Source organism: Ursus americanus, chromosome 24 (genome assembly GCF_024610735.1).
Source record: "Ursus americanus isolate L20-20 chromosome 24, mUrsAme1.1.p, whole genome shotgun sequence".
Lineage (NCBI taxonomy): Eukaryota > Metazoa > Chordata > Mammalia > Carnivora > Ursidae > Ursus > Ursus americanus.
This window is the reverse complement of record NC_142150.1, coordinates 29,186,693-29,199,995: the sequence shown is the minus strand read 5'-3', so window position 1 is coordinate 29,199,995 and position 13,303 is coordinate 29,186,693. Positions and strand designations below refer to the sequence as shown.

At 57.8% G+C, this 13,303-nt stretch overlaps 1 protein-coding gene across 3 annotated transcripts in view; it reads right to left on the bottom strand.

The window, feature by feature from the left end:
* Positions 1–13,303, bottom strand: part of TSPAN18 (tetraspanin 18) — a 179,828-nt gene that overhangs the window by 4,285 nt on the left and 162,240 nt on the right. For all 3 annotated transcript variants that reach the window (XM_045808766.2, XM_087854766.1, XM_087854765.1), the window contains 4 exons: positions 6,529–6,603; positions 5,364–5,462; positions 4,656–4,838; positions 941–1,024 (listed from right to left, as the gene is read on the bottom strand). In XM_045808766.2, the coding sequence (XP_045664722.1) occupies positions 941–1,024; positions 4,656–4,838; positions 5,364–5,462; positions 6,529–6,603 (441 nt within the window). The remainder of the gene's footprint in view (positions 1–940; positions 1,025–4,655; positions 4,839–5,363; positions 5,463–6,528; positions 6,604–13,303) is intronic.

Sequence of the window (13,303 nt, the reverse complement as noted above, 5' to 3'; positions counted from 1 at the left end):
AGACCTTCTTCACCTGGAACAGTGCCTGCATACACTAGGGGCTCAATCTACCTTGCTGAATGAATGAATAAATGACCCCTCCCTCTCCCCATCCCCAGGAGTCTCCACAAAACTCCACGCCGGGCTATAGGACACCCTGAGAAGCTGAGCAAAGCAACGTTTCTGGTGCCAGGCATTCGGGACGCCCCCCGAAGGAGGGACGGGGAGGCTGTGGCTCGGGCTGCCTGACTTCGTTTCCTCGCCGGCCCAGGACTGGCAGAGGCCGGGGAGTGGTCTTTCCTGCAGATGGTCAAACGTGGGCTACACGGTTAGTCCAAATAACTCCGGGAGGAGCGGGTTTGAGATAGGGCGGGGTAGGGGTGGGGGGTAGGAGAAGGAAGGGGCAGCTGCGCCCCTCGGCTGGAGCGCCACCTGGCGGCTCCGGCAAGAGTCTGCAGCTGCCTTCCTTTCGAGGGGGCTCTGGGACTGGGGGTGAAAGGGGCTAATTAAGACCGCCCTTGTGAGGTCCACAAGGCCCCACAGGCCCTGAACCTCCCACAGAGGAAGGGCCTGATCTCGAAGCACAAGCCGCAGCCCCTCCCTCAAGGCAGCGGTGTTGAAAGTCTGTCGAGTTCACTCTGAACCTTGGGGGAGAATTAGCCAGAGAGGAACAGGGATGGGGGGCAGCGGGAGGAAGATTAGGGGGTGATGCTCAGAGCCTGCCCACTCACTGCAGGGCACTTGCTCAGATGAGCCCAGAGTCCAACAGTGACTCAGGCAACAGACAGACCCAGTTGGGCTTACCACCCCACAGTCCCTGCAGTGGGGGACCCATTTGGTCCTGGATTTAGGATGTGGAGACAGAGGGAGGGTGGGGGGTGCAGGGCATGCAGGATTCTCTCCAAGGCCCCCTGTGTGCCTTGCTCCTGGGGAGCCGCAGAAGTGGGGGGCTTTGACTTACCTCGATGGCCAGCACCCCTATGGCGAGGGCTCCAGCCAGGTAGACGTAGGTTTCGAAAGTGTTGAGGATCACTGTGTAACAGCCCTGGGAGGGAAGGACCAGAGGTGAGGCCATAGCTGGAGCCGGTCCGGGGTCAGGGGCCAGCATCAGGACCAAGGTATGAAGCCTGGGAACTGGCCTGTGGCCCCAAAGCTCAGGCGGCTGCAGGCTTACCCTGTCAGACCCCGGTTGGCACTCTTTGGTGGGGGGGAGAGGGCTCATGGTCAGCAATTAGGCAGCGTTACCCCAAAGCCCCTCCTGTCCTCCAGCTCCTAAGGTGGGGCTGGGAACGGCCCGCCTGAGCACCACGGCCACCAGAAAGCTTTGGCGTAGTGGTCACAGTGACTAGGATATTGGAAAATTTCCCATAAATAGCCGGACTCCCTGCTGCTCTCAAGAAACCAGGCGATCCAGCAAGTGGAACCATCATCTCTACGTGGCACTACCTGTCAGATGAGGCAAGGGCTCCCGGGGGAGGGGGCACAGCCCCCGTCATTCCCTGGTGAGCTATACCCACCCTCTCCACTCACTCTTATCACCTGCCTGGCGGCTGAAAGATTTTGGTTTTCAGCCTCTGCCCTAAGGAAACACAGCCCATTCCTCAAAGCCCAGAGCACACTTTACCTCCCCGGGCAGCCTTCCAAGGCCAGCCCAGTCCTCCAAGACCCCTCTAAATGGGTGAACTCCTGTGTCATTACTGCTCTCTCAAGCAGTGCTGGGGATATACACACTGAGATAGAGAGGGATAGAGACATACAGAGAGAATGGGAGCGGCCCTGCTGATGCCCTCACCTTGAGCCAGTCTTGCCCCACTCACTGTGCTCCAACCCTACTGGCCTTCCTCTCTTGGTTCCTGGAGCACACCACGCTCCCTCCCACCCCAGGGCCTTTGCACATGCTGCTCTCACTCTCTGGCTGGAAGGCTTTTCCCATGCCAGGAGGATGAGGGTGTAGCACTTAATGTCGACCGTCCCAGCACACCCACGCTCACAAGCTGTCAGGGAGCGGGTGGGGAACACTGGGGAAAAAAGCAGAGGAATGTGATGCTATGAGGAGAGAGGGCTTAAGATCACCCAGACAGATGCGGAATATGGATGCTTTCCTATTGGTGGTCACCACTCTGGCCTGGAGTCAGGCTCTAGCAAGGTCATCATCTCCTGGGAGACCCCCTGATTTGTTTCCAGCTGGGGAACACATTCCTGAGTTGCCTGGGTGACTGTCTTGACCCAGGGAAGGCTGAGGAGGAGCTGGAGAAACTGCCTTGGTGGGACTGACTCACACCAGTGGGGGAGTCGGTGTAGTCATCGTGAGTCACTTTCCTTAGGGATTTCCTCATTTCTGCTCACGGGAGTTCAATGGTAAACAGTGGCGGGCTTACTCAACATGCACAGATGTGTGCCCTCTGCCTTGGCCCTTGGTGGCCACGTAACTGAGTCCTGGCCGTCCAGATCCATAGAGATGGCTTCTGGGGCTTTCTGGGAGAGACAGTGGTGCCACACTTTCCCTTCTGTCTTAAACATGGGTGGGATGTCTGGAGCCGTGGCAGCTGTGTTGCCACCAAGGAAAGGCCATGAAGATCACAGAGACCAGGCTTTGACAGACAGGACAAAGCTACTGATGCAATGGGAGAAGCCAGAATTCTCACCGTGTGTGAAACACAAAGGGCGTTTGCATAGCCCCGTTAGTTGGGATTTTGGGTCCTCGCATTCAGACGTTTTGCTCACTGATTCAAGACTGTGACGGGGATGCAAAGTGCAGTCAGAAATACATGCTGAGGGGCGCCTGGGTGGCACAGCGGTTAAGCGTCTGCCCTTGGCTCAGGGCGTGATCCCGGCGTTATGGGATCGAGCCCCACATCAGGCTCCTCCGCCATGAGCCTGCTTCTTCCTCTCCCACTCCCCCTGCTTGTGTTCCCTCTCTTGCTGGCTGTCTCTCTGTCGAATAAATAAATAAAATCTTTAAAAAAAAAAAAAAAGAAATACATGCTGGGCTCTAGGGAAAGGGGCTTTGGAGAAAAACCAAAGAGTGACAGTTCCTCCATAGAGGCTTTGAGACAGAGGAATGCTCAGGAGGGATGTGAGGGTCTCAGAAAAGGATCCCAGAGGCCAGTCTTGGGTGACCCTCCTGAGGAACAGAGGACGAGGTGCCATAAGGAATCCAGGCCGCTGTGCAGGGACCTTCCCGAGGAGCTCTGATCCAAAGTCAGGCCCAGGAGATGGAAGGAGGAGTCATCACCAAGGATGAGTCCAGAAATGGAAAGCTTATGAGGATGGAGCTCTCCAGGCACAGGGCCCATGAGAAGCATCCCTGAACAACCTCCCAAGACGTAGGCTTGGCTCTGGGCACCAGGCAGCCCAAACAGCAGGGCTCTGGACAAGCTAGAAGTTCTTTTGTCTTTCGTATGAAATTCTGAGCTGAGGTGGCCCATCTGTTTCATGCAGTTGTCCGTGGCCCAGGCTCCTCTCGTAATGCCCTGACTTCCTAGGGGGCCGCCCTCCAAGGCCAGGTCCCAGACGGCGGTCACCACAGCCACATACCCACCAAGGGGGAAAGGAGACCCAAGCCCTTGGTGGCCCTCCCTGCCCCAAGTCCCAGTGGCTGATTGCAGGGCCCCTGTGAGTCCTTTGGCACCCCATGGGCATGTGCAGGGGAAGGGGGTGCTGAGTCCCAAGCTGAGGCTGGAAAGAGCTCATCCGAGGGCCAGGGGCAGGCCTCAGCACGCCACCCCCCTCCCTGGGGCTCTCCGAGGCCTGCCTGCTGGCCCCCATCCCAGCCCCTTCCAGCTCGGCATCTGGTTTTATTTTTATAGTAATCATGACCATGTGAAATTACTACTTAGAGTTTGGTCCTTGGTTAGCATGTGCTGCCGTTAACTAGATCGTGAGCCCCTTGTCTCCTGTCTCCTGCTGTGTCCCCTGCATCTGGAACTCTCCAGGAGCTCCTCATGAGAAGCCTAATCAAGTAAAGGGTGTGGGGCATGCCCTGGGTTCATCCTTGTTCTCCCCCCAACGCCCCCTGTCTGGTCTCTCACACACACACCCGAGGGCCAGGGGCCTGGGGGGCTTGCTGTTCAGTGGGAAGGAGGAATCAAGTACAAGGGCACTACGTGTCTCACAGCGGGGTGCGGGGGGCAAAGCAGGGGCCTTGTGTCCCCCAGAGACGGCACGTGCAAGAAGGGGAAAGGGCTTCTTCCTGGGACGGAGAAAAAGTCCTCCTGTGGCAAGAGAAGCAGAGTCTGGTGGTTTCCCTGACCTTGGAGGGGAACCTTGCTCCCTGGGGGACAGAAGGGGCTTCTATATGGCACAGGTGAGCTTCCCCCAAAATAAGAGCTAAGGAGCCCCCCCACTATGTAATTCAGGTTTGGGCTCCTGACCTGCATGGTCAGCAGCTCAGGGAGTGCTCCGCCTGGAACACCAGCCAGCTCCTGCTCACCCTTTAACCCCAGACGAAAGGCCCTCTCCTCTGGCCTGCGCCACCGCCGGCCCACCTGCCGCCCTCATGCCTCCTCTACGTTGGCTGGATCTCACGGGCTTCCTAGCCCCCACTCAGGAGTCGCCCGTCGTGACCCACCCTTCCGGGGGAGGTCTGGGGTGCTCCAGACCGTCCATGCCAGCATCGCCACCCGCCCAGCTCTGGCCAGCCGAGTCCCCCTGTCTGGGGGAGCAGGGCCCGGTACCTGCTTGTTCACGAACAGGTCCCTTCCCAGCAGGCACTCCTCCCTGCTCAGCAGGACCCCGTCCCGGGTCTGCGGTTCTCTCCGGCAGCAGGCCTCGGGCACCTCGTCACTGTCCAGAGTCAGCAGGCGGAAAACTGATGCAAACCGGAAGTCTTCAGGCCCGTTGACGCCGCAGCAGCCAAACTAGGAGGAGAGCGAAGGGAAGAGTCTGGGTGTTTGGAGCTGGGCCCCAGGGGAAGAGGTGGACAGACGGCCTCTCCCGAGGCCACCATAAAGCAAGGTGCTGGAGCGGAGTCAAGACTCGGCTCGGGGTTGGCTCAGTCTGCTCCTCCTGTGTGTCCCTGGGAAAGTCACGCAACCTCTCTGAGCCTCCAGTGTCCTCCTGTGTAAAATGGGGGTGGTGATAACAATTCCCTCCTCACCTCCCTTCACTAAACAGTGGCTGTGACTTCTCTCACTGACATGGACAGAGGACTAGGCTCAGGGATAGCAAACAGGTTTCAGCCGGAGTTTGGACTGTGCGGGATGTGCCAGGATGCTGGGAGGATGCGGATGCCCAGGCCCAGGCCGGGCTCAGTGGGCCAGCCCTGACTGATTAGTGCTGTCTGGGACAGGCACGTGAGCCAAGCGGGCTCTGGAAGCCGGACGTTTGCTGCACCTGGCATCGTGGCTTTGACAGCTCACCGCATCCCGGGGGACGTCACTCACTGTGATCATGACCGAGTTCCAGGTGGCAGAGAAGACATCTGTGTCATTGTTGCCCTGGTAGTGCTTGGTGAGCTCCTTGGTGAAGAACTCGCGGGTGAGCTGGAGGAAGAGGCAGAGGGCAGGCTAAGGTCCCCACCCCCACCCCCAGCAGCTTGGGGCAGCCCCGGCCTGGCCTGGTCTCTCCAGCTAGCTGCTCCTGGAGGGGAGGCAAGGCCCCAGGGGCCCCAGTGCCGGGGATTCTCCTAAGCCACTACCTTGGGGTGGCCCCCGAGTCCGCCCTTCAGGGCCTGTGGCCTCCCCTTACGGGATCACAGGCTGGAAAAGGACGTCTACCCACACCCCCCCCCCCAACCCGAGGCCAAGGCACGCAGGGAAACTGTCTCAGCCCCGCAGCTCTTCCCAGAAGCAGGGCTTATCCAGGGTGGGGGGCTGGCCCCTTGCCCCTGAGCTGTTCCTCAGAGCCAGGGTGTACCCCGGGTCCCCGGCCCTGAAGAAGTCAGGATGTGGAGCAGGGAGTCTGCAAATGTGGTTTCCAGAGTTGTCCATGGAAGGTGCTCCTGCCCTCGAACTCTTCTCCCCGGGCCTCAGCACCTCTCCCCTGCAGTGAAAGGACCGGGCCCTGCGTGGTGCCCAGTTTGAGGCTCCGTTCTTGGCCCACAGGGCGGCTGTGTCTCGGACCCCTCACCCCTCTCTCACTCTCCCTCCTGTTTCCAGGCCCCCTGTGGCTGCCATCCCTCCGGGAAGGGAGCTGGTGCCCCGGGTGGTTGGAGCCCCTGGAGAAAGGTGGCTGGTGAGGGCAAGTTGCCCAAATTGGACACTGGCCGGGGCCTCAACTGAGAGGGCCGTGCTCTGTCCTCCTGCACGTCCCGTAGCCCAGGGCTTGGGGGACAGCCTCGCCGACTCTCCTCTGCCTGTCCAATGATTATTGCTGGGCACCGCGTGGAATGGAAGATTCCAGAATCAGGTGTGAGGTTGTATCAGCTGCTTTGGAAGAGCAGAGACCCTTAAGGACCCTCTGATTCTGCCTTCTGGAAAAACCCTTGCAGGAAGAGGGTTGCTGGGATGGTGGCTCATGATCTGGGCTGGAATTGGTGGCTGAGAGGCTGCGAGACCCTCTCTGGGGGTGGGGGGGGGGGCGGCCAAGAAGCGGGGCTGGGGCACGTACGTTTTCCCTGAAGATGAAGGCCAGGATGGCCGCCGAGAGCTCCGCCAGGAAGATGATGAGGATGAACAGGAAGAACTGCAAAGAGAAGAGGCAGGCTCGTGAGCCCCAAGGGCGGCGGGGAGCAGACAGGCGACCGCTCGTTGACGCGCCCGTCCATCTGTCATGCCATTGACCCAATGCACCGATCGTAGGAGCTGAAGGAACCTCACTGCCAACTCAGACCTTTTTTCACAGGCAGCAAGCCAGCAATTCATCTTTGGGGTCAGCAAGGTTATAATACAAATAGGGAACAGTAAACAAACAAATACACCTTCCAGGCAATGGTACCCCTTCCACGATGCCCCTTGTGCAGTGTTCAGCCTGAACAACGCCACCCAGCAGCCCTGGAAGATGATCAATGTGGACCTGTTTGGGCCCTCTCCACGTGGAAATCCGGAGTTCCCTGGGGACCCCTGACTGGCTTTCCTCACCCCGCCCACCCCAGCGCCACCTCTCCCTGCCTGGCTGCCTCTTCTTCCCATGAGCAGCGGGGAGGTGACGTTCATTTCAGCCACAATAAAGGAGCAAGATGGGAGGGAAGGTGATGGGTCCATCAATATCTGGAAACCCGGGCGCTGGAGTCTGAAGTCTAGCAAGACCCTTCTCTGCTCTACTCCCTGCATTTCTTCATGTCCCCAAACTTTCCGTGATGCCTCCTGTCTTGGGGTCCTTGCATGCTACTCCTTCCCTCTGCCAGGAGGGCTCCTCCCTTCCTCGCCCACCAGCTCCTTATTTTCCAGACCAGGCTCAGCCCAGCCCCTCCCCCTGGTGAGAAACCTTCCCTGGCTCCCCCACATCACAGTGGCCCACAGAGGTGCCTGCCTGGCAGCTGTGCACCCCGCCCCCCGCCCCTGCCCCAGATCCCGAGCAGAAGCACAGAGGCTGTAACGGCGAGCTGCATGCCCGGGGCCGCCAGCTAGGGTGTCGGTATGTAGCTGTCAGGTGAACGAACGAATCCAGGTCTGACCTGCTCACCATAACGACCTTGCTACCTGTCACATCGCAGACCCTGGTCAGGGTGGGCCCTGCTTTGGCTGAGGGCAGTTGGCAGAAGAAACAGGAAATGACTGCGTGGCAGGTGCCCTTGGCATTTCTGGTCTGTGACAATCCCGGAGCTGTCAGCCCACCTGGAGACCACCAGCAGAGGACCAAATCCCTGCTGCCCACGGAGACGGGCTCGTCCACACCCTCCCAGCCACTGTGGCCGGCTGCCCCGAGACCTGCACTGAATGTGCCTGGGCTGGAAGGAGGCAGACAGTCCTGGGCTCAGCCTCGGGACAACTCAGCCTCTTGGCCTCCCTTCGTGTGTTTTCGGAGAATCACAAAAAACCCCTTTGAGCCTGTTTTCTTGTCAGTAAAATGGGAATGCTAACATCCACTCCTGGGATCATGATGGGGAATGATGAAGTCACGGATGTGAAAGTTTCTGTATGTCGTCAGAGAGGCTGAGCAAAGCTTGTCGCTGAGGCTCTTACACATGGAGAGGGACCACGGGAGCCAGCACACGTGAGCCTCGGAGGGCCCGGCTGTCAGCTCAGCGCTGGTTTCCCCACAGACACCCGCTGCAGTTGGCAGCGCCCCTGGGTGTCCCTCCCCTGGGTCGCATCTCCTCCAGTCAGAAGAAGGTTTCTGTCACTTTAGCCTCATCCCGGGAAGACCCCCGTCTTGCTCCCTCCCTGACTTTTCAGCTCTAACAGCAGCCACCCCACACAGACCCTGGGGTTTCTCCAAACCGCTTGGGCTGTGGACAGAGAGCCTCAGGATGGATTTCGAGATGGCCTATCTAGGGTGCGGACATGAAACATCCTCAAGACCTGTCAACGGCTTCGTTTGTTTTTTAAATGTCCAACCCCAAGGGGATCGCCCTGCATAAACACCCCTGCACTCCTCATCCCTGCCGGTCGTCTTCGGCCACGGGCTGGCTGGGTCAAGCTGCCTCCCACAGGGGCTCCGGCTCATAGAGGCTTGTTCGGCCCCAGAAGCCGATGCCCATCTCACAGCCTCTTCCTCTTTAGCCCGCATGGCCGCAGTGGAGGAAACAAGCCAGAGAAGAGACGGACGATTCCAAAGGGGCGCAGCTCGAAAATGCCAGAGCGAAACCCTTCCTCTCCATCCAGCTCTCTCTTCTGAGCACCACACTGACTCTTCTCTCTCTGCTGGAAAGTGAGGCTCAGGGCTGGCCTGAGGGACTCTTCTGAGCCCTGGGGTCTGCTTCCCCAGGCTTGCTAGGTTCTGGAGGCAGAGTTCCCCGCCCAGAGGGGAGAGTCCCAGAGGGCCTCCTGTGTCCCGGGCAGGCTGCCCCCCACCCCCGCCCACCACGACTCCCACAGTCCATTCTGCCAAGCCCACAACCCCCACTTCCTCAGAGGCTCTGCAGCCTCTCATCCCCCGTGACAGTGATGGAGGCCCCTGGCAGGGCTCCTGGCACTTCCATTTGGCTGGTGATGGATGGGCATCCGGCGACAGGGCCGCCATGGGACCTCCTCCCTGCCCTCTGCCCTCTTGGCGGAGCTGCTGGCAGTTCCCAGGCTCGCAAAGAGTGGCCCTGGAAATGGTTCCATCCTCAGCGAGGCGACTGAGCTGGCTCTGGCCATCGATCACAGCCGGGACAGTTATAAACTATGGATGAGACAGAGCTCACGGCATGCACGGTGCGCACCCATCGCTCCAGGAGCGTGGGGCTCTCCCGGCTGGTGCCGCTAAAGCGCTTTGCACGAGGCCGGCACAGCACAGAACTGCTCAGATCGCGGCTCGGAACCGAGAGGCAGGCACGGCTTTCCCGAGGGCAAGGGCTGGTGTGGGCGAGTCCCGAGAAAGTAACGCCGGCTCTCCTCCATTGAGAGCTCACCACTGAGGCGCCCTTTCCCGGGGTGCTCTCGGCAGCGTGGTGAAGCGGCTGCGGGTTACCACCGACCAACCTAATTCTTTGAGTTTCACGTGTATCGAGTGTTTGCCTGTGCTGGGAACAGAGTTAAGCAAGATGCACATTTTCTCCTTGAGCCGTGATGGCAACACTGTGGCTGGGAAAGCAGTATCATCATCTTCCTTTTACATAGGAGGAAACTAGGTTCAGAGAGGTTAAGTAACTGCCCTCAGGTCACACAGCCAGGAAGTGGCAGAGCAGAGATGAGAACCCAGACTTTTCTGACTCCAAAGCCCATGCTCTTACCATGCCTGTAAGACCACTTCCTCTCTCCCCCTTTATTCTAGGACTATCCATTGAGAACCTACTGTGTACCAGGCACTATGCTAGGTCCTGGCAAACTCATATACACAAGGCAGGTTCCCATTGTCGCACAGTTTACGTTGAGCCGAGGTTCATGATTCCTGAGATGAAATTCAAGAATGAGCCTAGTAACTCATGGAAGGAGAAAGTAGGGCTCTTCAGAGGGAGGGGGCCTGAATATCTCCTTGCCATTGTCCTCTCCTGGAGCAGGGTTTCCCCAAGCCCTAGATGCCACTTCTGCCCTCTGGTCTTCTCCAGCAGGAAAGAACTTCCTCTTGCTTAACAGGGTTACCCTTGGGTATTTGGAGGGGCTCCCCCTGGACCAGGTCACGGGACTTGTCCTCTCACCTCTGGCCTCCCTGGGCTTCCCCTCATGGAGTGGGGCCTTTCCCAGGGGTTTGAGTTATTCTCATCTCATCCCATTTGCCTAAGGACACATTTGCCAGTAATTCTCAAACATCAAGTGTTCACCACTTTGCTCTGGATGGAAAAATGAACAAAGGGATGGAAACTGCTCTTTTGCCTTCTCGCAGACATTTCCAGACTTTTCTGGTCCATCTGCCTAGGGGTACATCTACTTTCAGTTCTTGTTTCTAATAAATGTTCACCAAATTTACATACTTTATGTGCCACTCAGCTCATTTATCTCTTCTAAATACACACATCTCGTTTTGTTGTTCTCCTTTCCAATGTAGCATGCCTTTGTCATAAAACATAAAAATTTTTTTTGCATCTTTAAATAAATAGATTAAAAACATTACGTGAACAACTCATAGGCAAGCAATTGAGAAAAAGGGATGCCACAAAATGCCCATTATAGGCGGAAATTGTCCTATTGTATGTGAAAATGCTGTAAAATTGATCGACAGTTTGGAAACTGTATCTTTAGAAAAATTGATCATTAGGTGATGTGGTCATTAGGATCATTGGTGGTCGGCTGAGGGTGATGGGGCCCTGGGGTTTCAGCCTCAGAGCAGGGGTGGGTGCTCCCCCACCCCAACCCTCCCTATCTGCTGAGTGGCCAAAGGCACCAGAGCAGGTGGCCGAAGGCACCAGGCCCTGGGGTTTCAGCCTCAGAGCAGGGGTGGGTGCTCCCCCACCCCAACCCTCCCTATCTGCTGAGGTGGCCAAAGGCACTCCCTCTTGGTCCTGTTTGTGACAAGTCTTTCCTTCCTCCCCGGAAGGTTAAGGAACAGGGGTGTCAGGCTTCTCGAGGGACCTCGGCGGCCACCAGGGGTGAGACTTGGGGCCCCTCTGTGGCTGGAACCACCACACGGCCAGGCCAGGTCAGAAGAGAGAAGTGGTTCTTCTTATTTTTTAGGTCATGAATCTTTTTGGAAACCTTCCAGAAGCTGTGCCATCTCTCCCCAGAGACCTACATGTTCACACAACACACACACACTAACACACAAGGCCCTAATGTAATATTTTGCACATAATTTTAGGTGAATTTCAGACATGTGAGTCCATTTTAGGTCTGAGACACAGGGGACCTGGGTCCAAGAGTCCCCTGCCTGTGACTGACACTGAGACCTCAGGCTAATAGGTGCTGGGCTTCAGAGAGAGGAGGAGAGGGGAGGAATGGGAGGACAGGGAGAAGGGGGAGGGGAAAGGACACAGGGGAAGTAGGGAGAGAGGGGCAGAGGCTAGGAGATCTCAGGAGCGGGATAAGGAAAGGCAGCAGGAATAGAAGCAAAAGATAGGAGGCGGAGGGACAGAGGCAGAGAAAGAGCAAGAAAAGAAAGGGATGAACGTGGGTAGGCCTCCTAGATCGCGAGACTAACGGAGAGAAAAGGGAGGAAGGAGAAGGTGGCAGAAGAGGGGGTAGAAGGGGATACTTTAAGGTTCTAAGGGCTAGGCCCTGGCCATAGCCTGGCCATGGCCTGGACTCAGAGGTGGGGGTGGGGGGCTGGAGCGAACCTCAGCTGGTCCCCGGGTCTTGGTCTTCTCCACAGGGATGGAGGTACCCATCCAATGGCAGGCTCAGAGGCTGCCAGTTTGTGGGGAGGGCTTTCTAGGCCCCCAGCCTGCTCCCAGCCCAGCGCCCTGGCCTGGCCTCTTATCTTGGCTTCAGGGATGAGACCTGGGTGGGGGGGCTGAGGCTAGGGGGGAAAAGAGGGGTTGGCGTGACCTGGGACTCCTATCCCAGCTCCTTTTAAAGTCCCCATGGGCTCCCAAGCCTGCGTTGGCCCCAGCTGGCACTGTAGAGGGACTTCCGCCAGGGGGCGCCCGCAGGTTTCTTTGTTTCTCTCCAAAGGCAAAGTTTGCAGCGTTCGGGCTGCTTAAGGCCAAAAGGGACCCCGGGCTCCTGAGTCACACATTTCACAGCTGATTTCACTTCCTGTCTGGGATTTGGGCAATCTCACCATGACACGAATGGGGCCCGTACAGTCTGTTCTAATCTGGGAAGGAGGCATGGTGCCCGATCTCTACCTCCCAAAGCCACAGGAGCAGACGCATTGCAAGGAAGCTCTCCCGCTAACCAGGGCATGCCTCCCGGATTGCCTAACTCCAGACCCCGCCACCCTCTCACCCGCGAAGAGCATTTGCACGTTGACCGAGCCACACACATTTGCCTAAGCACGGCTGTCTTTACCTTGCCCTATAGCGGGACTGGGCTCCAACTAGAAGCTCTCCAGCCCTGGGCCCACACAGGACCTCGCTGGGGCCGGAGACCCATCCACCGAGGCCAGGAAAGTAGGCAGAGGCCAAAGGACCCAGTCGCGGGAAAATGGAAGGTCAGAGAAACAGAGCATCGACTGCTGGCCTCATTCGGCACCAACCTACAGCTAAGCTGCCCCTTGTTTAACAAGCAGAGACACTAAAGCTCAGGGAGGCTAAGAAACTAGCCCAAAGTCACATCATTAGTTAGGGGACAGAGCAGGGCGCATGCTGAAACCCAGGCCTGCCCACTGTCCGCTCGCCCGCCTGGGCCTCCCGGCCTCCCACGGGCCTGTCCACCAGGGAGGGGACGGCCGCTCGGCCCTCATGCATCTTCAGCGCCTGGTGACCTATGTGGCCTGCAGTAGCCGCTCAAACACTATTACTTTAATGAAGAAAGTGATTTCAGAGATCACATCACCTCTATTTTAAAACTGGAAACTCAAACAGTGAGTGGTTATCTAATAGGGACCCTCTGTTTTTTTTTTTGTTTTTGTTTTTGTTTTTTTTTTTTTTTTTACCAAGGAGTCACACATTTGAGTTCTTGGAAGAAGGCACGTAGAAAAGCATCATGGTCAATGCTCTCAGCGGACGATGCCTTGGCTGTTCAGACCTGGAGGCCAAGGGCGCTCTCCACCTGAGGACGGCCCACCCACACAGCAGGCACGGGCCCAGGGCAAGCAGCAGGCTCCGGAAGCTGGGGCCGCAGGGGCAAGTGGAACAGGTTGGTGGCCTTCCCACTCCTGGAGGACAGCCTAGCTAGCTGGCTTGGCCCTGGGTGTGACCTCTGAGTTCCCCGCAGGGTAGACACAGGGTCCCCCACACTCTGCCCCCGGGGCACCCATGGGT